Source organism: Fusarium musae, chromosome 7 (genome assembly GCF_019915245.1).
Source record: "Fusarium musae strain F31 chromosome 7, whole genome shotgun sequence".
NCBI classification, from domain to species: Eukaryota; Fungi; Ascomycota; class Sordariomycetes; order Hypocreales; family Nectriaceae; genus Fusarium; species Fusarium musae.
This window is the reverse complement of record NC_058393.1, coordinates 3,199,374-3,223,328: the sequence shown is the minus strand read 5'-3', so window position 1 is coordinate 3,223,328 and position 23,955 is coordinate 3,199,374. Positions and strand designations below refer to the sequence as shown.

Below are 23,955 nucleotides of genomic sequence, written 5' to 3'. Positions count from 1 at the left end.
GACTGCCAAAGTCCGGGCGGCGTTAACGCGGAACATTAGGGAAACAAATTTGTCATCAATACTGACTCAGTTTCATTGGTCCAAGTTCAGATTGTGGATTTCCAAGCACCCGCCGCAGCCACAGTGGCTGGTGTTAGTGCAGAATACTGACAAATGGCGTCTTACTCAGCTAGGAAAAGTCTCAAGAACCTTCTCGATGCTTCGAGCAAGATCATGGCAATTCGAGATGGTGAGTAACAGCTTGCGCAAGAACGCCCTGCCTAATTGTCAATTACAGAATATCGATGTATAAATGAATCACTTCCGACGACTTTGGAAATTTTTTGATCATCAGAATTCAATCTCTTCACTACTCATTCAATCCAAACAAAGCCCAGAAACACAAACCGCCCTCCTCTCAGCCAATCAAAAGTCCGAACCATCATATCAAACATCCTTCACAACTCACAACCAAAACACACCAATACAATGGCATTCTTTCTTCCCCAGACTTTCTACCACATCCAGGCTCCCCAGAACCCACTCTACCATCTCCTCCGGGAGCTTGACCAGTCGATTCAGCAGCCCCAGCGAAAGCGCCAATGCCAGCCTCAACAAAAGAGCCGCGCTCAAGCTTCCTGCCCTGCCTATCGGGTGAACTCCCGCCCATGGGAGCCCCGATTTGAGGCCCACGAGACTGAGGACTCCTTCGTTCTTTACGGCGAGCTTCCAGGCATGAACAAGGAGCACGTCACTGTCGAGTTCCCTGAGCCTCGCAAGCTTGTCGTCAGCGGCAAGGTTGAGCGATTCACAGAGGAGCCCAAGGCAGTTGAAACCGCCACAACAACCACTGAGGAGGCTGCTCCCGCCCCAGCCACCGAGTCAGACAATGAAGACACCCGAAGCAGAAGCTCTTACCAGGCCACTGTCGAGGATGATGTCGATGACGACGAGTTTGAGGTTTTGAGTCACACATCAGAGAAGTCAAAGACTGTCAGCCAGCCAGAGCCGGAGACTCTCAGTGAGAAGGCACAGGAGAAGCAGCCCGCGCAGCCCGAAGAGCCAAAACGCTCTGGCTATAGCAAGGAGTTCTCCCGCTACTTCACTTTCCCCACCTATATCAACCACGACGCGGTCACTGCCGACCTCAAGGATGGTCTTTTGACCATAGTGGTTCCCAAGGCTACTCCCAAGTCTCAGCGCATCATCATTAACTAAGGGTCGGATATTAGTATATGGATTTCACGGAAGGGCTTTGGTTTAGATATATAAAGGGATTTCTCACTTGTTCTGATCTGGTTGCTAGCTAATTAATCTATCTGTTTTTTTTATACCAATGATTGCCTGCTTGAATCTGAACTAAGTGAATCATTTTCCCGACTACAGTGACATGGCTTTTATAATTCCACAGTGACCACCAGTATAGTCAAGCCTAGAACTTCCCCCTATTGTTAATTTCTTCTCCTACCAGGCAATTGTATCAATAGCAACCCTGTGAATTTACACATAGTTCCCGCCGATAATACCCTGACGCCATCCTCAAACCCTCTAGAGACGGTATTGAGCCGCAATATGGCTGAGTCCCCATAGAGGTAGTGATAAAGCTGCTGGGATCCAAGGGGTAAATGTGCAAAAGTCGCTGAGCACGATGAGGATGCCAAATAAAGCCTCGACAACTATGCCAGATTGCATTGGAGCGATTATTTGAAGATGAGGGATGATCTGTAGACTGTATATGCCTTAGGCCTGAAGAGTGCTGTGAAACCCGGTGTAGATGAGATAGACAGTGGACTGGACGAATAGTGATAGCAGCGTGGTGGGATTTAGAACTAAGCTCCATTATATTATATATACCATATAATCATATTGCCCTCTGAAAGCGAAATTTAGATGGGATTTCTCAGTGTGGTGGCTTGATATGTCTCGCTGAGGCGTCATAAGCTTTGAGTATCGATCAATCAACTAAGACATCCAAACAGTACATTCATCAACGGCCATTAAACTGCCATCCTGCCTACTAAGTCGAAAAAAGCAAGGTTGTATCATAAACCTTACATTCCTGGTAGACTGGGGACTCCGTTGTGACACTTGCATTGTCTTCTGATCAAACGGCACGTTGAATCGACCACACCGCGGCCAATCGATGAAATACTCAGCCGTTTGACCAGACAAGTTGAAGTCAAACCTGATGGCCTTCGTGACCAGGGCCCGCAAGTCCCGTCGATATGTGTCGGATTTGTACATCACGCCGACAGAGCGACAGGCAAAGAATAGATCTTCTAGATCTTGGACTACGGGATGGATCCGTTGGTAATGATGTTCGGATGCCCGAAGTACTTCTATCAGATTGGCCGTAAGAGTACCCCACTGATGGAAGAGGGGAGAAAACTGCTCGGAATTGTTCTGCTTTTGGTCTTGCTGGAGTTCGTTCACTAATAAATTGTTAGTTCTGCCTTGATATCAAACAATAAAACTTGTTGTGCCCACCTAATACTCTCAGACTACTTTGATATGGACCAGCCCAGATCATGGGGCTGTCTTCCCTCAGGCCCCCAAACACTGCCTTACAGAGGCCCTGCCAAACAGCCGCCTCGACCATAGCAAGGCCTGACCGCCCCCCTCTTATGACTTGTTGATAAGTCGGGGTGATCTTGCGAAGGAAATCCCCGTTCTCTTCTCCCCAAGCCTCAAGTTTGCTAGTGCTCACTTTCTTAAAGTAGTTGTCCACCAAGTTCCTCACGTCAAAGGCCAGGTTTCGCCACTCGTTGCGCAGTTCGGTTTCTGGCTGACTGAGAGGCATTCCAGGAACAAGATTGGCATTCTTGCTTGCGGCTTCGCTGGTGCGGTTTCTCCAGTATGCAAGGTCTTTCTGGCGCTTTTGACGCTCTGCTTCCAGTTGCTGTGAAAGAGACTTGTTTTTGGCAACGAGGTTGTCGATAAACTCCGATTGCTCCTTGAGAGTCATTGCTAAATCCTTCTGCCCATACGAGATGTTCTCATCACGAGGGGCACCCATGGCTTGGGTTTGGTGAGCTGCCGGAAGAAGCGGAAGTTCCTTGGATTGTGCGGCTCGAAAACCATTTGGTGCACAAACTCCATTGAACACAGGGCTCTCAGTTGGTAGCCCAGATGAAGGACTTTGAACACCTTGCGATACGTGGAAAGTGTCCTGAGGGCCTTGGCCATCGACAGGAAATGCATGTGAAGTGCCATCTGGTTGAGTGCCAAGTTGGTTTGTTTCATCAACCGGGGATTCTGGGCTTTGTGCTCCATTTGGTACGTTCAGTTCGACTGACTTCTCAATTGAGTTGATAGATCCCCTCCCAGGACTTTCAGGGTTCTTGACGGCATTGTTCTTAGATGAGTGTTGAGTGAATGAGAACTTATTTTTGATAAACCGTTTTGATCTTTTAACAAGATCGCCAGTGGTTTCTTCTACTTCCGACATGTCCACTGAGCGACGTCTGGAGTGATTTGAATGTCTTGAAGATTTGGAGCTGCTCCTATGAGGCTTTTCTGACCTTGGACTATAGGAGGGCTCGGTAGGCCGGCGCGCCTTGGTGATTGGAGGGTGGTTGACAGGTTCTCGTTCAGCGTGATAGGAATGATTCATAGTCAATAAGGACAGGAATGGTCTTTAGGAATATTTGGTGTCTCTTGACTTGGGATCCAGAAAAGGGAGGGAAGCTCTTTGGGGGGAGGGCTGAGGGTGAAGAGGGAGAACACGCAGTCCCTCGGATTGAAGAACAAGGTAGAGGTATCGGTTACATTGGCACAAATACTGCCTGGATCTGGGCTCTGCATCCACACAATACATTGATCTCACTTTGTCTGCTCTTTGAGAAAGCCTTGTATGCGCGCTGGTTCGCATTTGCACCGCCCTGCAAGACGTCCAAGACATGCATATACGAGCTGCTCATTTCTGGTTAGCCGAGAATTAGTTTTTGGCCAGACCTGGGGCTGACTCAAAGCCTGATATGTCGCTCTGCAAAAACGTTGGTTTCACAGCCTGATTCTATACAATGTACCTACTATCCTACTATTTTAAGGATTGTATGCACCAGCTTTGGCACGGGATTGATATTTTCCTTAATTTAAAGTTATTAATACCATTAACCTACGTAATAAGCCGTGTCACCTGAAACTCGCGATTGAGTCTCACAGTCACTGTACCTGTTAAGCGCTCTGCGGCTTAGCTGAAAACATGGGTATTCTCTATAGGTGTTCGTGGTAGCCCCCACGCGCTCGCCACTCAGCCGCCACCATCCAATATTCTCACCGTGGCGTGCATGGAACTGTCACTGCTGACCTCCAAACTGATACCCCTCACCTCAACTGACAGTTCAAGCCCGAGGTTTTGAAAAAGGAGACACGGCATTGTAAAAAGAAAGAAGAAAAAGACTATCTATAACGTAGTAAGGTTTGTAGGCGTCATCCCCCGCTTGAGTGCCTGACACACTATATGAACAGTCCGACTACAAACAATGTAATGTTGAGCGCCACCCCGATTGCTACCGGAGCCTTCCCGCCATGTTCCCTCAGAGCCTGTTTCATTCGCTGGCGCATTGGAGCACCAGGTCGAACGCTCATGCGACCCACCGAACTGCTTATAGCATCCAGAACCTCCTCAGTTGACTTGATCTCACTCTTCAGCCGCTTAAGCTCCACTTTGTTAGCCGGCTTTAGCTTTTGTTCCTGGCCAAGTTCGTCCCGTAGGTTGCACAGCTTGAGCTGGTAAGCGTCATGATCTTCTCTCAGCTGTTCAACAAGGGTCATGCCTGTGGCAGTTTCCAAGATTGATCGGTCCTCATCCACGATTTCTTTCTGGATGTCGAGGACCACGCTCTGCTGATCCGCCAATTGATGAATAAGAGGATAAGCAGATTTTGGTGTGCCGTTGAACTGGGCGACAATAGACCCATTGTCTATCATGGAGCTCCAGAAGCTGGTTACAAGTTCTTGCTCGCGCTGTACAGCACGCCGATGGTCCTCCGGGCGGAGAATATTCCACATTGTTGTAACCAGAATGACATTGGTCATGGCATTATCTCCGACGAGCTTTCTGAGGATTTGAATGTGCTGTTGCGAAGCATCGGTAACTCTGTTGTCCGTGATTTTGTGCAGGTATAAAATACCTCGAAGAGGCAGGCCAGACAGATGCTGGGCGGCAAGGTAGTCCGTAATCTCGCCAACAATTTCTGCTTGCGAGCGAAATGTATCACCAAAACCGGGCGTATCAACCACAGTTATACTGCGCTTCTCATCGTCATCAAGGATGATGTGAACAGCCTGGCACTTCTGTGTTCCTGTAAATGCAGTCAGTTTTGGTACCAGAGATAGTGAGGCAAAGTGAGGGGTAATGTGTACCTGAATACAGGGAGTGGCCTTCAGCAACCGATTCGCTTTTGAGCTGGTTCAAGAAATAGCTTTTTCCAGCTCCAGTGACTCCCATAACTAGAATAACGCCATCGCTTTTGTGATTCATGGTTGGTTTAGCCATTTGCATATTTGTATCCGTAAATCTTGATTGCTTTCGTCAATTCTCTTTTTGCAAGGCTGGCACAAGACAATTTAAGATAAGCATGCCTCTATTTGAGCGCTGACCGAAATCAGGCTGCGAGTAAAAGCCAATCCACCCACCACTGCCACCTTAGCGGGCTTGTGCAATTTCAGGTGGGTGAGAAATATGCGGGCAAAGCAATATTACGCCTCATGCAGACGCCTCAGCGCCTAACTTGGTCTCAGTTATGCGAGTGGGGAAGCAGACTGCCTGACAAGGCGTCCGCAGCTGGATGAACTTGGCGACTCGAGAGCGGCCTTAGACTAACTTTGAGAAGATACAAGCTAAATTTAGGCTTACATTAAGATGCAGACTACTTCTCATATACCTAGCCAGTCTTCTCCAAATCAGACCGTCAGTCGCAGAGTTTGAGCCTTCACTTGTCAGCCTAAAGGCCAGCCCCTACTGTCGTCTGTTCCAATATGCATTCTTACCATACATATCCTGATGACTATTCGCCCAAATTCGTTGCCATTGGTATCGATTTCGGAACGACGTGAGTGAGCCAAGATGTCACAGAAGCGCTTGCTTCTTAGACGAAAGTGACTAATAGAAGTATCTCTATAATGCAGTTACTCGGGCGTTTCTTGGGCACGATCTACCAATCCCAAGGAAGTCAATTCCATCACCGGTTGGGCATCCGATGATCATCGCAATCAGAACGAAGTCCAAGTGCCAACTCTCTATGACATTGATTCCGGTAAATGGGGCTTTGAAATCACGCCTGATATGAAGCCCATGAAGTGGTTCAAACTCCTGCTACTGAAAAACGAAGACATCGCCAAAGAAGAGATTCGCAACGCACCTCAACTCCAACAGGCCAGAGACATCTTGTCTAGCTCACGGAAGAGACTTACGGCAGTACAGGTTGTTGGGTACTACCTGAAGAACGTATGGGATCACACCTATACAGCTCTCAAGTCCATGCTGGATATTGACAACCTACCCCTGCGTGTTGCCATCACCATCCCCGCCATATGGCCCGCCTATGCACAGAGTGCGATGAGAGAGGCTGCCAAAATTGCGGGAATCATGAAGTACAGAGACATTGGGGAAACGACTCTCATACTCGTACAAGAGCCCGAGGCTGCCGCGTTGGCGAGTCTCTTCCAGAGAAACTCTTCTCCGGAGATTCAAGTACGTATAGTCACTCAAGTCTCAGCTGTCGAATCAAGCTAACCCCAAGTACAGCAAAATGAATCCTTCGTTGTTTGCGACGCAGGCGGTGGTACAGTAGTATGACACCAAGTCTTCATTTCTATTGGTATCTTTTCAAAGCTAACACATTGATCAGGATGTCATCAGCTACAAAGTTGTCTCTGAGCGCCCTTTCAAACTAGAAGAGTGTGTTCCTGGATCAGGTGAGTGGTACCTGTTAGGTACAATGGCTTTCGGATGTTTGATATCTAACATAGCGGCGTAGGAAAACTGGCTGGCGCTTTCCAGATTGACCAAGCATTTGAATCCTACGTCCGTGGTAAGGCTAAGCTGAAGATCAGTTCTCTCAAGGACTTTGATTACAATCAGTTCATTCTACGGGAGTGGGAACTCGGCGCAAAAAGAAGTTTCAGTATTTCTAACGCTCAAGAGAACTATCACCTTCACCCACCAAGTAAAGCCTACGGTACCCTTGCGCGGCTCAGACACAAAGATACATTGATCATCAGCAAGTATGCTTTTCTCATCACGATCGAATGGCAACATACTGACGTGTCTGAAAAGTGAAGAAATGACGGGCTTCTTCAACAGATCTCTGACAGGCATTCGGACTCTGGTTGGGAATCAATGCAAAGAGGTCCAAGAGGAAACTGGGAAACCGCCAAAGGTAACATATAAGAAACTCACTGGGATCCAGATGAACTAACTCACACGTGTTCCAGAAAATCCTCCTAGTTGGGGGTTTGGGCAGCTCAGAGTATGTCTATGACAAGCTGACCGAAATCTTCTCCAACAAGGTCCTCAGACCAAGCGATGGGTAAGACATATCCACTCGTATGATCCATGTATTAATAGAAGCTGTCAAGATGGTCCGCTGTCGCTCGAGGTGCAGTGCTACGGCTACTACAAGAGAACATTTCGGCTCAGCCAGTCCATTCACCAGAGGATCGAGAAGCTCTTGGAAGAATACCGGATGTTATTTCTCGTCGATCAAGGTACCACTATGGAATTGTAGTCAGCACTTCCATCAAAGGTCTCGATCTTGACCCTGAGGATGTAGTCACTCTCAATCCAGAAGGCTTCAAGAGAGTGGAAAGAATGAGGTGGTATTTGCTAAAGGTACGAGAAGCCAATTGTTCGAGACGCGTGCAAGTACTAATACTAGACCATAACAGGGTGATAAGATTGACAAGAAATCACGGATTCCTTTCTTCTACCACCATTATTATCGCCCTAGTGATATGCCCGAAAAGTGCACCTTTTACATCGTATACAGCGCTCAGGATCCAGCACCAAAGAGGTCAAATTCTGCCGTGTTGAGCTTGTGTCGGATTGAGTGTGACTGGGACAAGCCTATCACTGAGTGGCAACCAGTAGGGGATCCATCCGAGGGTTATAGAAAACACAACGATCTTGAGCTTACTATGGGATTGCAAGGTGAGCCGAAGTGGGAGGTTCGTGTTGGGTCTAATAAGCGTGAACACAAGTTTAACATCGAGTATGCTAGTTAGTAAAGGTGGATATCACCTTGCAAAAATGTGGAATTAGTTGACTTGATTGGTTGACAAAGTCCGCTGCCTCTAAGTCCGCTCGTCAATCAGTCCAAATCAGGCAAGTGATCGTTGGTTCTCCATGATGCCCATATCGACTGTCTCCACGCTTTGCTCTGCTATTTATATTCCGCTTCAACACTTTCTATCAACTCCCCTTTGTCTTTTTCCTCAGTAATCTCCTTTCTACCACTATCTTGTCGGTTGCCACTTCGACGAAATGTCCAGTGAAACCAGCTTGGTCTTTGTTCCCGGCGCATGGCATAAGCCATCATGTTACCGCAAAGTAATGGAACAGCTACAAACCCAACATCATTTGAGATGCATTCCCGTCACGCTCCCAACAACAATGGATGACCCAATGGCGAGTTTCAAAGACGACGTTGAGGCCGTTTGTTCTGCTATCAGACAGGAAACAGAAAACGGCCGTGACGTGATTGTCATTACGCATTCTTATGGAGGAACGGTTGGGAACAGTGCTGTTAAAGGTTTCTCTAGGCCAACCGAGGCATCCGTATCAGGCCAAAGCTCAGCATCACCATCTTCGTCCCGCGAACGGACTCCAGAGACAGGACACGTCGTCGGTATTATCCCCATCGCAACGGGATTTTGCTTCACCGGGCTCACATTCATGGACCACTTTCTCAATATAACTCCGCCATTCTTCCGCATCAACAAAGAGACCGGATATGCAGATCTCACAGTCCGTCCTCAGAAATTCTTCTACCATGATCTACCGCCTGTTGAGGCAGACCGCGCGACTTCTATGCTCACCACACAGAGTCTCAAAGCACTGTTTGAAGGTAGAGAGTGCTCGTACTCCGGATGGTTAGATGTGCCTGTATGGTTCATCGGAACTGTTGAAGATCAGGGGCTTCCTGTTCTTATCCAAAGAGCTCAGATCGGGATGGTGAGGATGTTGGGTTGTCGCGTGGTTTATACCGAGCTGAAGACAAGCCATTCGCCGTTCTTGAGTCAGCCCACGCAAGTTGTGAAGATCGTGCTTCAGGCTTTTGAAGCATTCACTGGCAAAAGGGCCGACGGAACGCCAGAGATACTTGAACTGGCAATCAAGCCATTCATTCCTACCGTGAGCCCTTGGCAGCCTATAACATGGTTCCGATACGGATTGCCGCTGGTTGTTGGCAGCCTTGTAGGCTTCACCATACTGTTGTATAGAAAGGTTAAGAGCTTATGGAATTTTCCGTCCAAGGAGACAAAGACGGACTAGAAAACTCGGGATGGCGAAAATCTGGATAAAGAAGAATCTCCAATCAATATTTAGATATTATAGTTCCTTAATTCGAGGCACAAATGTTTGGTTTCGCGGCCTCCTAGAGATTTTAAATAAGATTTTGGATAATACCGGAGTTCCGTCGCGGATTTCGCTATCACTCTCATTGCATAGGATGCAGCTGCATTTGCATATCGATAGTGGCACCACGACATGAGTTGTGCATAGTATTGTAGCCTATCTATAATACCTCTTTTCCTGAGCATTTCCGTTGAGAACGGACGCCAATCGTCGTGCTTAGATCATGATATGATCTGATAAAATGGCTGTTACTCAGCCCACCATGATGCAACGCAACGTCAGCACAGCTGGTCATTGGCGAGGCCAGGGTTCCCCTCTCCCTCTCACGTCCACTCAATTTAAACTGTCAAAAATACCTCTCGGATTGACTTTGATTCAGCGTCGCATTGCGATAATTCTTGATGTCTTCGCCAAAGACCAAATCGCCGACTGGGCCGTCATCTCCGGCGTCTGGGCCCAAGTCAACCCCTTCTCCGCACAATGAGCTCATCCCCGCCGCTGACAACGATGATGTGAGGTTTTGTGGAATATTCTGTGCTACTAGATATGCTAACTTGTTGAAAAGGATGTTCAAGACGACGCCGACTCAACGCTTGAGACAGACGCGTAAGATTTACTCTTGCCGTCATGATCAATCCATATTGACAATATTTTACAGTGAGAGCTCGACTGCCTCTGTTTCTTCGAGTATCCTTCACTACAGAAGTATTCAGGGTCGCACGTTCCATAGCGACAAGTTCGTGACTGAATATTCGTTTCCGAATGATGAACAACAACTCGAGTCTGTTGACATTAGGTGAGAGACGTCATCCCTACCCTTCATGCCCGCCTGCTCACTAAATGCCAAGCCATCATTATTTAACGGTCCTGCTCGACGGTCAGTTATATCTGGCTCCCATCGGAGACAACGTCCAGGTACGTGGAGAATCGTCATGGGTATGAAGGATCATAGACGTTAATGCATGATTAGAAAGCGCTTGACGTTGGTACGGGAAGTGGTGAGTTAGTGTAGGATTGATTCATGTTCGTAGCTAACAAGCCGACTAGGAATCTGGGCAATGTACGACAACCCAATGCTCTATTACGCGACGTGACGCTGACACAACCACAGAGACTTCGCAGATCAGTTCCCCCAAGCCGAAGTAACAGCAACTGATCTCTCACCAACACAGCCAAAATGGGTCCCCCCAAATGTGCGTTTCGAGATCGACGACGCCACCGAGACCTGGACCTGGAAAGACAACGCCTTTGATTTCGTCCACATGCGTTATCTCTTCGGGGCTATTCAGGACTGGACTGCTTTGTACCAACAAGCCTACCGTGTTTGTGCGCCGGGGGGCTGGGTTGAGTCTGTTGAAGCCGATATTCATTTTCGTAGTGATGATGGCACAGCTGAAGAACAAGAGGTGTATAAGTTGTGCAACAAGCTGTATGAAGAGGGCGGTAAGGCGATTGGTAGACCGTTCTTTGTGAATGAGTTGCAACCAAAGGGGATGGAAGAAGCGAGGTTCGTGGACATCAAGACGGTGGACTACAAGGTGAGTTTTGGTTTGAGCAGAGAGCTCTTACAAGGCTGATTCCGTGCGCGATTGCAGATCCCGATTGGGGATTGGCCCAAGGACCCAAGGCTAGCTGAGGTCGGCCGATTTGTCAAGCTGACATTGGAGAATGACATTGAAGGTATGCTACGTCTATCATTTGTTTGAGTCCTATGCTTACAAATTGGTAAGGATATACTCTGCTGTTGTGGAATAATGTGCTGCAGTGGCCCAAGGACGAGTACCAGGTGTTCCTAATGCAGATCAGAAAGGCTCTCCGCAACCGCAAGATTCATGGTTATTTTGTGGTACGCTATGTGTACGGCCGTAAGCCAGAATCGCATGAGGCATAGCCTAGTAGCTATATATCATCCCTTCAGTGGTATTTGATTCAAACGCTTATTTTCGGAATTTAGTTCTCTGAGATCATAAAAGCCGTACTTTACATCAAAGCTGGTTTAGGAAACGATCAAAAAATTGATTCAAGGCAAAGCTCTCAAATTAGATCACTTTGAGAATGAAGCTATTATATACAATCAATATCCTTTTATGTCCTTGAGTCGCGAGAATTACTTAAACTCTCATATTGGTGTTTCAAAACATCGTCAGCTGTCTGCCACTGCCAAGCAGACATCGTTTCATACAAGTCTGGCATTTGAAACCAGATTTGCACGACACTCAGGTGACCTCGACAAAGCTGTTGTGATACATGAAGAGTCGCGATAAAATCTCATAAAACGTCATTAGTACGGAGTACGAGTTCTCTAAATGTTGTCATTAACGAAGTCATAAAATCAATGAAGCGACGTTGCCATGCCGATTAACTAGCGTTAGTGTGCATTCCTTTGGTGAGATGAGTTTGACCCTGGGGATTTCGGGACGTCATTGAATCACATGAGAGATCACGGGATTAAATTGCAGTCTGATATTGCAATTGCGGCTACTGGTTGTGATTTGTTGTAGAATCAATAATTGGTGGTGCGTGCCCCGCGAGGAATCTCGTCATGTGAATTGGATTGCATTAAGCTTGATGACATTTACGTTTTAACGAGATATTACGAAGCACAGACAACAACAACAACATCATCTCACTTCAACCTTCCGGCACATGAAAGAACAGCAATTCCTTCAGTTTGTTTCCAACTGCATCTCTATACACTTTATAGTCTACCATTTCCTATTGAACATCTCTTTAACTGCTCAATTGTTTACTCTAGGTTAGTGAGGACCGTTAGAATGCAACCTCAGCCAAGTCTACCCCACATCTTTTACTGGAGAAAGACTTGACCCAAACAAGTCAAGCCCATAGTGAAATCATGCAGTAATATCGGCTAAGCCCGAACTAGGCACCGGGTCATTTGAAACAATGAAGGGGGTAGCGTCAAGCGAGCAATGCAACGCATTCCTCGCCCCTTTTGCGCCCCAAAAACCAAAACATGCACCTGTAAACAAACACAGACAGAGCAGCCAAAACCAAAAGCTTATGACTGCTTTTTACAGCAGCCAGAATAGTGTGTGATGCAATCGGTACCCTTGATGCAACCCTTTTGATTCTTGGACAAAGATAAGAGAGAGAGAGTCGTAAGACAGGACAATGGCAGGCAACAAGACCAGCAGCAGCAACAGCAACAGCAACGATAAACCTCTGTGGCGACCGCTGGCCCATAAACTCTCCAGCCTTATCCCGCTGCGCCGCCTCAATAAAGCCAAATCAAAGCCCGACGTCAGGTCCGATCACGCCGCGCAGTCCAACACCGCGTCCGCCGACTTTCGCCTTGATGTCCAGTTAAACGGCCTCGAGAGCCTTCGTCTCCCGAGTAGTTGGCTCCTCCAGCCCAAGGACGCCGACAAGCAGCAGCAGCCTGTCGATGCGTCGTCAACGAGACTTAGTCATCACTTTTCGAGGAAGCCGGTTAATCGCACTGAAGTCTCTCGACCCTTGACGTTTATCGACAGCAGCGATGCAGACCAGCACCAAGCGCGGGCATCAGCACTGGAAGCCCTCAGCAGTCCGGATCGCTCGACGACGCCTAGTATTTTGGACCGTGGGCGACCGGTCGAGGCTAGGCATTTAATTCACCAGCCTGTCAAGAACCTCAAGAACCATCGCAAGTCATTACCTCTAGACCTGGAGACTATGTTCCAGGCTCCTCACGAAGATCACGATTCAAATGCACTACGCACCGCCACTATTCGCCTGGTGCCGAATGAAAGTCTCATCACCACTCCATCTACTCCATCTGTGAAAGAATCGCCAAGATGGACTGCAGAGCGTGAGGCACGATTAGCTATGCCCCCACCACCAAGACCACTCAGCACCAGCCCAATTGACTCATCGTCTACTACACCATCCAAGGCCATTCAAATCCCACGAAACCCTCAATTGGCCCTCAAGAGACCCACCAGCCTCGGCCCTCCCCCCAAGCCCACCGATTCACCCTCAGAATCTCAAACCCCCCTCAGCAGAGCACCCTCCAAGCGCCCAGGCGCACTAACCGACCGCCTCGCCTGGATGCGCAAGCTCGAAGAAAAAGACACCACCAAACCAAACAACGACCTGACCGCGCTTCAGAAACGAGCTGGCTCCGTTTCCGACAAGCTCGCCATGTTCGAGAAGAAGAACCTCTCTGTGACGTCCTCCACCACCAAGCGCCTCCAACTCCCCGCGCGCAACACAAGCAGCCAGTACTCCGCGTCGGTGCGCGAGTCCATCTTCTCGGCGGACGGCAGCGCGTATGCCCCGTCGCCTCGCACGTCGATGGACACGGCGCGGACGTCCTCTGTTATGAGCTATTATGACGATTCGTTCCGAGAGAAACTCGAGTCAATTGTTGGGCAAGAGCCTGAGGCGAATAAGTCTGCCGAGGAGTGAGTGAGTTTGTTGGTCACTCAGTGCTCTTGTCGGCGGTTGATGAGATGATTAGGAGCGAGAATGAAGATGATTTAGAATGTATTTATTGATATTATTAGAGCAGGTTTCTTTCATACGATGGCGTTGATGACTTATCTTAGATATGATTTGAGAGTTGTTTAGATTCTCTTTAATATACTACACGCAATGTGTCACCTATATCGAGATGTTTTCTCTCTTTTGTTTAGTTATACAATCTGCATTTATACTGAAGAGACGATATTACTGCCTCAAACCAATTGATGAAGAACATCCTTTCCGTCCAACCATCTCTCAGCATTCTCAGCCTGTTCAGCATACCAGTTGTTCATGATACCCTCCTCAACATATCCCATATGCGGTGTCACCAGAACACGACTCTTCTTACCCTTTCCCCAGTCTTGAGACCGCCATGGACTATCCGCAGGCAGAGGCTCAGGCTCAAAGACATCCAGTGCAACGCCGCGAATAGAGCCCTCATTCGCTGCCTCCAACAGTGCCGCCTCATCAATGAGCGCGCCACGGGATGTATTCACCAGCAACGCCGACTTCTTCATCGCGGCAAGTTCTTTAGCGCTAACAATACCGCGGGATCGTTCACTCAAAACATAGTGCAGAGTGACTATATCAGCAGTTTCGAAGAGTTCTGCCTTGCTCACTGCTTCAAAGGTCTTGTCACCATCTTCATCCACAATAGGCAGACCAAGCTTGACAGCCATCTCATCAGCCCTTGCTTGGTCCAAACTGCTGCTCCAGCACTTGATCTTCATGCCGAAAGCCAAAGACCCGATTCTCGCCACTGCTGCTCCCAACCTTCCCAGACCAACAACCCCCAACGTCTTTCCGGATAGACCAACAGCCATGTCTGATTGCCATGCGCCAGCTTTGATGGAGGCATCATCTGCTGCAATATTTCTCGCTAGAGCAAGGATCATAGCCCATGTATGGTGCGTTGCAGGATGACTTCCTCCTTTACGGATGTCCTGCTTATGCTGTGCTCCATCACTCCGCCCGCGACCTAGCGCTGAAGCAACTGTGATCCCCAGATCCTTAGCAGTCTCTAGATCAAAGGTCTCAAATTGAGTACCGGTACATAAGAGTAACTTCAAATTGGGAAGTTGGCGTAGTAGCTCCCCAGGGAATGGAGTTCGCTCACGCATGGTAGAGATGATGTCGTATGGGTAGAGCTTCTCAACCAAGCTGCGTTTTTCTTCAACAGTTCGCTGAGGGATATAGGTATCAAAAACTTCAACTTGCAGTTTTGGAGGCTGCAAGTGCTCGAAATGTTTCGCTGAGATACGAAGATAGTCGTCCAAGACTAACAGGGCGGGTGTTGATGATTTTCCATGCAGTGAAACCCCAGGCGCTGTGCGGCTAAGTGAACGCATAGTGGGAATCATGTCAACTGAATGATCTTTCAAGTTTAAGAGAATTTTTCAAACTTTTTAAAAGGGTTTCGTTGACTTCGAGTCAAATTCAATTGATTATAAATGAAATGATCTGCGGAAACCGTCCACGTTGATCAAAAGCCGACGGAGCTCGGCTCGGCCGAGACGGCTCCGAGAGTTAGCAGACTGACATAACGCTACCGGGTAAATACAAGATGAAGGTATCCCCATCATGACTCTCATCTTGCCTATCAGTTGATTGAGTGATGAACGGTAGATGCAATGAAGGGATATTCAATAGCCGTGATTCTTTATGACCTTTTATATCAAGCATAAGCCCTGTTATACTGTCATTACTACAGTGAGTGTCAAGAAGCGACAACACAAACTCAACCGCGAGCGAAATGAACAATTGAGTTTGTTGGGAAGCTATAATCTATCAACGCAGAGCCCAGCGCCCTAGTATTTCATCACTGCTATGAAGCGACGCAGAGTAGGCAAAGCAATTATAAATACAAACCGCATCATTTCGGACACTTGTCCGAGCAATCTCCCAATGTCCATCTTCATTCACTAAGGTTAAGCTTAATCGTGCTAGCCAACATCACCCCCACAGAGTCTAACCTGTACTGAAAGTTTTCCCCGCGGGGAAGTGGACTTCGGTAGCTCTTCATGAACCCGATTGCTGCTGTAATCGGTATATCAGACCCCGAACCTCGGGCTTGGCAGTCTTTATTCATTTATTTAAGCTCGAGCTATGCGCTGACTCTCATCATGTAGCCAAGGCACGGATTTCCAGTCTTGTCGCGTTCCAATGCATCTCCCCTGTATACCAAGTGCCCTCAGGGCAGCAGGCGTGGCATTGCTTGCCATCACCGCCACTGCCTCTTCTACTCCATCCAAGGATTGGACCAGTCTGAAGCTTCTCACCAAGTCTGCCGATGCTCAGGTACAGACCGTCATCGATGGTAAAAATGCCTCATTGACTGGCTCACCGAGGTCATTGACGCGTGAGGTTCGTCGCCTCGTCACCCCATTTGTCTGGCCAAACTCGACCTACTACCACGATGAATCTCTATTGCCGCATATTGAGGAGATGCTGTCAGTCCTGGTAGAGGTTCAGCATGATGACGGAACTTACACCGTCGGCAATCGACACTCCCCACCTGATACCGGCTTCTTGATCGAAGACTTTGGTATCATGGTACGCATCCTCGAACGCGACGATCACGAGGCTTCTCAACCTTTCGCCCAAGCCATGCGTGGTATTCTCAAAAAAGCTGCGCCTGGTCTTGCAAAGGGCGGGATTCATACTCCCAACCATAGATGGAAGATTTGCAGCGCCTTGGCACGCATCTCCAACATCATCGAAGATCCCAGCCTGATTGAGAGAATCGATGAGTGGCTTGCCGAGGGAATTGACATCGACGCTGATGGCATCTACTCGGAGCGTAGCCCTAACTACTACTCGGCCGTGTCGAACCCTTCTCTGTTGACGGTAGCTCACGAGCTTAATTACACAGAATTGGTCAGCTTTGTCCGCAAAAACCTCGAGCTTTCCATTGAGCACGCAGAGCCAAACGGCGAGATGGAGACAATCCAGAGTCGTCGACAGGACCAGTCTCAACCTCCAGGGGACAACATGGGCAATTTCTACCCGCAATTCCGCGAACTTGCGCTGCTAGACGAGAACGGCCGATTCGCTTCAATGGCTCGTCTCATTGAGAAGCGCGTTGGACCTCAATTGGGCGATTTCCTCGGCAACCTCATCGAACGCCCTGAGTTAGCCGCAGAACTCCCCAAGCCAAAGCAGCCATTTTCCGACTTCAAGAAACACTACAAATCCGCAGGTCTCGTGCGAGCCAGACGCGGAAAGCTCACAGTCTCGGCATTCGGTGGGTCAGATTGGTATACCACGGACGGAAAGAAGGCCGAGTTCTACAACCGAATGGGCTCGGGCCTATCGACGAATCCGACCATGTTCCGAGCCTGGAACGGAAAGGCTGTTCTCGAGGCCGTGCGTCTTAGTGCCAGCTTCTTCAGCATGGGTCACTTCCGATCGAATGGCGTTGAGCTCTCCAAGGATGGGGTCATCAAGTTGGGGAGCGAGATCGAAGTCCCATACTACCTACCTATTCCAGCTGATAAACGTGACGACAACGGTACATATGCGCTGTCTAAATCGGTGGATGGCCGTTTTTATGCTATGCTTGACTTTACGAATCGGCCGACGAGTGTTCGACGTCTCAAGACTGATGTTGAGATTAAGCCGACGAAGCAGGGTTATGATCTCGATTTTGAAGTTTCCGGCGAGGACAATGTTGAGTTGACTTTTGAACTGACCTTCAGAGAGGGGGGCAAGTTTAAGGGAGTGAAGGAGATTCTTGATAGCGATAACACAACCATTTACCATCTGATTGAAGGAAAGGGAGAGTACAGCATGGGCGATGACAAGATCACGTTTGGGCCAGGGAACGGAAAGGGATTAATCGCCTCCGATGCGGGTGAGCAGTATAGTTGGCATGGGGGCAATCTCACTTTGCAAGGGAGCCACGTGTACGTCACAGGCAAGACGCCACTGAAGTACACTTTGAACCTCGGCTTTGCATAGATGGAATAAGCAGGTGACTGTCCTTGAATACTCAGAGAAAATAGCTAGATTCACCATAGATGAACATCACATATTGATCAATCAATGAGAAAGGTTTATATCTCAAACATTACTTGGTATTAGTCTTCGTCTAAGATCAGCTCAACATTAACACATTACAACCACTCATCTCATAAACATCTATTCCTCAAGCTCAGCCAGCATGATATCAGCAGCCTTCTCAGCAACCATGTAAGTCGACACAGCAGTAAAGGTACCAGGGATACGAGGATAAACTGATGCATCAACAACACGAAGACCAGCGACACCACGAACTCGGAACTTGGAGTCCAGAACCGCCATCTTGTCATCGTCAGCGCCAATGGGGCAAGTCGACGAAGCGTGGTGTCCCCAGGCAACATCCTTGACATAAGACTCAATGTCCTTCTGAGAAGTAACACCAGTACCGGGAAGAACCTCGGTGACGTTGACAGCCTGGTTGGCGAATGCGCTGCGGGTAAGCTCGACGGCCTCATACAGGGCCTGGAGATCAGCAGAGTAGTCGCCGTTGCCAGTGTCGAAGTAGTTGAAGGTGATGGCAGGCATGTCAAGAGGATCAGCCGACTGGAGGAGGACTTCACCGGCGTTGTTGCGGGGGTGAGCCTTGAGGATAGCCCAGGAGAACCAGTTGTGCTCAATGGTAGCGTTGACAGCATACTGAGGGAAATATCCTCTGAAGTTGACGGGACCACCGAAAGCGAAAATGTCAAAGTTGTCCTTCTCAGCAGTGGAGCTCTTGTAGAACATAGAGGCAGCAAGACCGGAAGAGGAGTAGATGCCGTGATCGCCATTAACGGGAGCTTTCCAGCGGTCGACACAGGGGTCCTCATCAGTGTAGAGACCGAAAGTACAGCCGTCGAAGGAAGTGAAGTTGTTCTCGATAGTTCCCTGGACAGAAATCTCGTAGTGGTCCTGCAGGTTGGTACCGACACCGGGAAGGTCGGAGATGACGGGGATGTCAAACTTCTTCAGCTCATCAGCAGGTCCGATACCGCTAAGCTTGAGGATCTGAGGAGTGTTGTAAACACCGCCGGCAACAACAACCTCACGAGAAGCAGTAGCGTTACCGGGAGTGCCGGCAGCACCGGTGGCAAGAGGACTAGCCTTGTAGAGATGCTTGCCGTCGAGGAACTCAACACCATTGGCACGAGGGGGCTTGGAGTCATCGAAAGTGACCTTGGTGACGTAGCAGTTGGTTCGGACATCGAGAGGATACTTCTTTGTACCGTTGGGGTACTTGGCATCGCGGACAGAGAGGATGAACTCACGGGGTCCAATACGGCTAGCATCCTTGGTTGACAGAGGGATCTGGTAGAAGCCAGCTTCCTGGTCACGAGCCAGAGTATCGGCGTTGGCATCGTCGGCGAGCAGACCATCCAGGGTGATGTTCTTGCCACTCATCTCAGTCAGAGCAACGGCACCTCCACCAAGAATGCTGAAGAGCTGCTCGTCGTTGAGGGGAATGCTAAGAGGAGCAGTCTCAGTGCTGAGCCAGCCATCATAACCGTGGCCAGCCTCGCCAGCAGGACGGTAGTTGTTGTCCTCAGCCTTGACAAAGTACTTGCGCATGTTATCCGCTGACCAGGAATCGTCACCGGTCAGAGAGGCAATGTACTCAAAGTCAGACTGGTGAGGATACACAGCGATCAAAGCGTTATGAGCTGTGCAACCACCAAGAGCTTGAGTGCGGGGATACAGAGTACCCTTCATCTTAGCGCCCTTGGGGGGGTTAAGACCAGTGTACTCTCCGTTAGGAGTATCATACGTAGTCTTGTAATCACGCGCTTGTCGCTCATCATCAGCATAGTGACGAACAAAGAAGTTCCACGAGATCTCAGGATCCTCAGACGCGTTGGCAGAGTATGCAGGAACAGTGTAGTTGAGCGAGGCATAGTCGTCACCAGCCTCGATAAGGAGGGTCTTGTGACCAGCCAATGCAAGGCGAGCAGCCAGAGGACCTCCTCCGGCGCCGGAGCCGACGACGATGTACTCGTAGCCTGTGAGGGCGACGGCGCACACGGAGGCGGGAGCGGCCAAAAGGCCGGCGAAAAAGGCGTGTCTCATGATGTATCAAGTGAGATCCAATCAAAAGAGTGTTATAAAAGAATGACGTCCCTGTGGCCGATAGGTCAGTGAGGGAGAATGAAGGAATGACTGTAATGAATGGATGGTGAGGATCAACGTAAGTCGGCTACACCATGCTATTTATCTATCCATCAAAACGGAGTAGAATCGTCAGTAACCCGATTTAAACCAGGGGAGGTCTCGTCGATGCAACGACCTCGGCATTCACTCCAGAACAAGTCAGGGGTCAACTGCACCACCAACTCCCATTATACATCCACAACCAATACTGATTAGCTACCAGACCCAAAATCGAGTGCAGAATCTACAGGCTTGGCTCACACATCGCATAGCAGGCAGTGCAATACCACCCCGACGAACACTTCGGCTCACACTAGCTGCCTTTCCGCCCCATCCCCGAAGATAGAGCTTGGCCCGGGGTCCACTCCCGCGGCATCATCGACACAACCGGGGCGTTGAGCCGCACGCCGTTACATGGCACCAACCAGAACCATCAAAACCCCCGCTGCAGGGGCGATCAGCGGCTAGGATTCGATTCCACCGTTTTCTCCTGACTATAATAATTTTGGTGAAGAGTTATGCTGTGCAGGATAGGAAACTGGTCCGTTCGCCGGGCTTAAGCAAAGCCGTTATGTGCAGGGTTCATAAATGAAAATGCGGTCATAATTCCAGTGAAAACCAAATATAGCCACCTACATCCGATTCTAATGCCGGGCTCAATATGCACGAGTTGTCGTTCTAGAAAACGTCTCCTGACTTGGCTGCAACCTATTCCTGCCTCAGCTTCTTACTCTTCCCAGAAAAGCTCTCCTCAACAATCCTATTCTGACGAATAATCTCATCCCTCGCGCCCTCCCACGTTTTTCTCTTGCCCGTCTCAAAGTACCGAAACATGTGTGCTGTCTCTACACCGTGATTCATGAGGTTGTACATTTCTCTATCCTTCCACCAGAATTTCCATCCTGCCCATCCCCAGCCAAGGTTCTCCATACCCGTTCCGGCTTGCTCGTGCATCCAGGGTTGGAACTCATATTGTTTGACCATGCTCACGTCGAGATGCGGCTCGCGCGCCCAGTTTGCAGCGATCCAGTTTTGATGGTCATCAACCCATTTCTCCATTTCTTCGTATGACGGTAATTTGCTCACGCCGCGCCAAATGTTCGAAATAGCCATATTCATGACGTCGCTGAATGAGAAACCGTTGTTTTTGCCATATGCTGAGTAGCAAAGCACGGCGCAGCTGTCTGCGTACTTTGGTGGAAACACGTTCATGTATAGCCGTTGAATGGTAGGACCATGATAAGAGGGCGACTTTGGCATACTCTTCTCAATGAAAGGAGCGACAGAAAAGTCGGCGCAGTATCCTGTAGTCAAGATAACGCAGTCAACGCCATCCACTACAGTCCCGTCATCAAACTCGATTGATCGTCCACCCAAGAAGCGTTTAATCCCATGCAAACTCGTCAAGCTGCCATCCTGCAAGTGAGGAACAATATCTTGAATAAGACCCGGTAATCGCAACGTCGGGTTGCGGAATGACTGAATCCGCCATTCTGGGTCAAGTTTCACATCCGAGAACTGAGACGAGAGAAGTCTGGCTCCCCAGCCGGCTAAGTACCTGTAAAAATCAGGTATGTTCTTTGCCATCCATTGAGTGATTTGACGACGTCTCCATGAGACTAGTAAGTCTGTTGGTCGTCCTTTGCGCATGCGCTTGACCATCATTTGGCCGCTTCTATGGGAGACGTAGACCTTTTTCGCTGTGTTGATGACTTGCGGCGTGATCTCGCCTGTTGTCGTAGATAGACCGAGGATCACCACTGTTTTGTCCTGAAACGTTTCTGGGCTGGAATTGCTGGTCAGTATACTCCAAATAGTTGCGCATCAGAGTATTACACACCTTCGATATTGCTGCGAGTGTATAATCTCTCCCTCGAATTCATCCTGCCCCGGAAACGTCGGCATCACTCTTTTAGTCTGGTAACCATGACAGAAAACGACCTTATCAAATGAGCGAGCCTCTGTTTCGCTCGTCCCGAGTTTCTCAACCTGCACTATCCACCCACTATCATCGCTGTTGCGGTTGACGACTTGAACACTGCTATTAAACGAAATATGCTCTGTGAGTTTAAAGTGCTCAGCATAAGTCTGCATAAACTCTTGAAAGTTCGCTGCACTCAGATAGACAGGATACTCTGCTTCCCGTCAGCATCATCACGTCAGCAGAGCCATAGCCAACTTACTGTCTGGTATTGGAAAGTCGGTAAATCCACAGGTATACTTGCTGATATTCGCACTCGTTGATGCTAATGCAGTAGTCCACCCATTGTTTGCGTCGTATGCCCATAAGCCTCCGACAGAACTACGTCTCTCAAACAAAGTCACGCTGAAGCCATCTTGTAGAAGCTGCTTGAGCATAGAAATGCCCGTTGGACCTTGCCACGTTAGAGATCGGTAGGATATGTCGCGCGAATACTTACCGGCGCCTATGATGGCAACACTGACGTGCTTCATTTTACGTTCTGGTCCTACTTTATCTACGTCTGACTTCGAATGAATATGAGAGTCTTGCAAATGTGAGGACTGCGTGGTATTTATGATGTCTTATCAAAGGATTAGATACTCAATTAGCCGATTGGCATGTTCGGAATGTAGCGCTCTTCATTGGCTGTGCGCTGCGCGAGGCTAATTTCTTACATGTCATCATGCATCTTCTTGGGATCGACAATTCTGCCAAGCCTTCCACTACAACGTTGGTAGGCTATTATTAAACTCCAGGTCTTACGGAAGTGATAAAATATTGAACAACTAACCGATTGCATTCAAGCTCAAGCCAGACTGTGTAATGCAAATAAACCCCAGGTTTCTTTACGAATTAACTTGGTACCTTACTCGAGATGCGCCTATGCCCAGGCGGCATTCTCGCTGCTCCTACGGGACAGGTCCGTGAGTCCATCTTGGGCTTACACTTTCGTTCTTGCGCTGAATAATAGGCGACAAAATGTTATGGCTCTTGCCCCAGGCCGTCTCAAACTCAACCATGTAACCCCTGTTCGGAATGTCCGAGTGCTTTGCCCAGGGGTTACTCAGGATGTAGAGCAGTTCTTCAACATGCAGGTCTGAAGTCACGTGCGCAAATATATACCTATCCTGCATCCTCTTGAGAATCTTAGGTAGGTGGAGGCGAAGGGTTGAACCAGAGTTGGTTCGCCAGTAATTGACAACAGGCTCCAGACTCTTCTCCAGGGAGGTTGTCCGCCACTGAGTAGGAGAATAACAGGCTTGACCGCAGAAACCGTGCTCCATGCTTTTCAGCTCCAGCTCTGCGGAAGAGTACTTGAGCATATCTGCTTTTATCATGTCGTGTGATTCATCGCGCGAAGACGTCTCGAGTATTGGGTCGAGACCCGCCTTATCAACGTCGATGGAGATGCCTCCTGTTCAACACCGCTAAGTTCAGAATCGTCTTTTCCGGTAAGGCCTATCATGGCTGGCTTGAAACACTGCTGCCTGAGCCAGCATTAGCCGGGTTCTTGCTATTGTCCACTTGACTATCCACTAAACACGGCTTGGGACTTCAAGAATCTGGGAATGATGGGAAGCTCTTGGCCGTGAAAATTGGCATGCTATAGATGTGTCCGAGGGAAACCGGGAGTGACACTGGAAAATTACTTGAGAAGTCGGTGGCACTCAGGTCACCAACAGAAGGTATTCCACGTCGGCGAAGTGCTATCCCGAGAGGTTTTGGGATGACATGGCGTTTAAGATGTGAGCGACCAGAAAAAAAAAGTTTCCTAAAAGTAAGAGTGAGCCAAGTCAAGTCGAGTGTTTGGCGTCTGGCA

The 23,955-nt window shown here is 48.8% G+C and overlaps 12 protein-coding genes across 12 annotated transcripts; 7 read left to right on the top strand and 5 right to left on the bottom strand.

The window, feature by feature from the left end:
- Nucleotides 1–468: 468 nt before the first annotated feature.
- Nucleotides 469–1,197, top strand: J7337_010181 (uncharacterized protein; the record flags this gene model as incomplete). The annotated part of the gene is made up of 1 exon (XM_044827767.1): nucleotides 469–1,197. The coding sequence occupies one exon, from the start codon at nucleotides 469–471 to the stop codon at nucleotides 1,195–1,197; it is 729 nt and encodes a 242-aa protein (XP_044678361.1).
- Nucleotides 1,198–2,666: 1,469 nt separating this feature from the next.
- J7337_010180 (uncharacterized protein) lies at nucleotides 2,667–3,427 on the bottom strand (the record flags this gene model as incomplete). Its single annotated transcript, XM_044827766.1, is given in 2 exon segments — nucleotides 2,667–2,675; nucleotides 2,687–3,427. 2 exon segments carry the CDS (start codon nucleotides 3,425–3,427, stop codon nucleotides 2,667–2,669), a joined length of 750 nt encoding a protein of 249 aa, XP_044678360.1.
- A 1,010-nt stretch (nucleotides 3,428–4,437) lies between these two features.
- Nucleotides 4,438–5,431, bottom strand: J7337_010179 (uncharacterized protein; the record flags this gene model as incomplete). Its single annotated transcript, XM_044827765.1, has 2 exons — nucleotides 4,438–5,285; nucleotides 5,347–5,431. The coding sequence occupies 2 exons, from the start codon at nucleotides 5,429–5,431 to the stop codon at nucleotides 4,438–4,440; spliced, it is 933 nt and encodes a 310-aa protein (XP_044678359.1).
- A 530-nt stretch (nucleotides 5,432–5,961) lies between these two features.
- Nucleotides 5,962–7,264, top strand: J7337_010178 (uncharacterized protein; the record flags this gene model as incomplete). Its single annotated transcript, XM_044827764.1, has 4 exons — nucleotides 5,962–6,035; nucleotides 6,112–6,676; nucleotides 6,834–6,900; nucleotides 6,963–7,264. The coding sequence occupies 4 exons, from the start codon at nucleotides 5,962–5,964 to the stop codon at nucleotides 7,262–7,264; spliced, it is 1,008 nt and encodes a 335-aa protein (XP_044678358.1).
- Nucleotides 7,265–7,268: 4 nt separating this feature from the next.
- Nucleotides 7,269–8,208, top strand: J7337_010177 (uncharacterized protein; the record flags this gene model as incomplete). The annotated part of the gene is made up of 3 exons (XM_044827763.1): nucleotides 7,269–7,364; nucleotides 7,553–7,816; nucleotides 7,873–8,208. 3 exons carry the CDS (start codon nucleotides 7,269–7,271, stop codon nucleotides 8,206–8,208), a joined length of 696 nt encoding a protein of 231 aa, XP_044678357.1.
- Nucleotides 8,209–8,596: 388 nt separating this feature from the next.
- Nucleotides 8,597–9,435, top strand: J7337_010176 (uncharacterized protein; the record flags this gene model as incomplete). The annotated part of the gene is made up of 2 exons (XM_044827762.1): nucleotides 8,597–9,400; nucleotides 9,427–9,435. 2 exons carry the CDS (start codon nucleotides 8,597–8,599, stop codon nucleotides 9,433–9,435), a joined length of 813 nt encoding a protein of 270 aa, XP_044678356.1.
- A 1,059-nt stretch (nucleotides 9,436–10,494) lies between these two features.
- Nucleotides 10,495–11,453, top strand: J7337_010175 (uncharacterized protein; the record flags this gene model as incomplete). Its single annotated transcript, XM_044827761.1, has 4 exons — nucleotides 10,495–10,498; nucleotides 10,685–11,100; nucleotides 11,158–11,242; nucleotides 11,293–11,453. The coding sequence occupies 4 exons, from the start codon at nucleotides 10,495–10,497 to the stop codon at nucleotides 11,451–11,453; spliced, it is 666 nt and encodes a 221-aa protein (XP_044678355.1).
- Nucleotides 11,454–12,694: 1,241 nt separating this feature from the next.
- On the top strand, nucleotides 12,695–13,972 carry J7337_010174 (uncharacterized protein; the record flags this gene model as incomplete). The annotated part of the gene is made up of 1 exon (XM_044827760.1): nucleotides 12,695–13,972. The coding sequence occupies one exon, from the start codon at nucleotides 12,695–12,697 to the stop codon at nucleotides 13,970–13,972; it is 1,278 nt and encodes a 425-aa protein (XP_044678354.1).
- Nucleotides 13,973–14,241: 269 nt separating this feature from the next.
- J7337_010173 (uncharacterized protein) lies at nucleotides 14,242–15,378 on the bottom strand (the record flags this gene model as incomplete). The annotated part of the gene is made up of 1 exon (XM_044827759.1): nucleotides 14,242–15,378. The coding sequence occupies one exon, from the start codon at nucleotides 15,376–15,378 to the stop codon at nucleotides 14,242–14,244; it is 1,137 nt and encodes a 378-aa protein (XP_044678353.1).
- Nucleotides 15,379–16,192: 814 nt separating this feature from the next.
- On the top strand, nucleotides 16,193–17,989 carry J7337_010172 (uncharacterized protein; the record flags this gene model as incomplete). Its single annotated transcript, XM_044827758.1, has 1 exon — nucleotides 16,193–17,989. The coding sequence occupies one exon, from the start codon at nucleotides 16,193–16,195 to the stop codon at nucleotides 17,987–17,989; it is 1,797 nt and encodes a 598-aa protein (XP_044678352.1).
- A 180-nt stretch (nucleotides 17,990–18,169) lies between these two features.
- Nucleotides 18,170–20,092, bottom strand: J7337_010171 (uncharacterized protein; the record flags this gene model as incomplete). Its single annotated transcript, XM_044827757.1, is given in 2 exon segments — nucleotides 18,170–19,654; nucleotides 19,670–20,092. The coding sequence occupies 2 exon segments, from the start codon at nucleotides 20,090–20,092 to the stop codon at nucleotides 18,170–18,172; spliced, it is 1,908 nt and encodes a 635-aa protein (XP_044678351.1).
- Nucleotides 20,093–20,881: 789 nt separating this feature from the next.
- Nucleotides 20,882–21,838, bottom strand: J7337_010170 (uncharacterized protein; the record flags this gene model as incomplete). The annotated part of the gene is made up of 1 exon (XM_044827756.1): nucleotides 20,882–21,838. One exon carries the CDS (start codon nucleotides 21,836–21,838, stop codon nucleotides 20,882–20,884), a length of 957 nt encoding a protein of 318 aa, XP_044678350.1.
- Nucleotides 21,839–23,955: the final 2,117 nt, after the last annotated feature.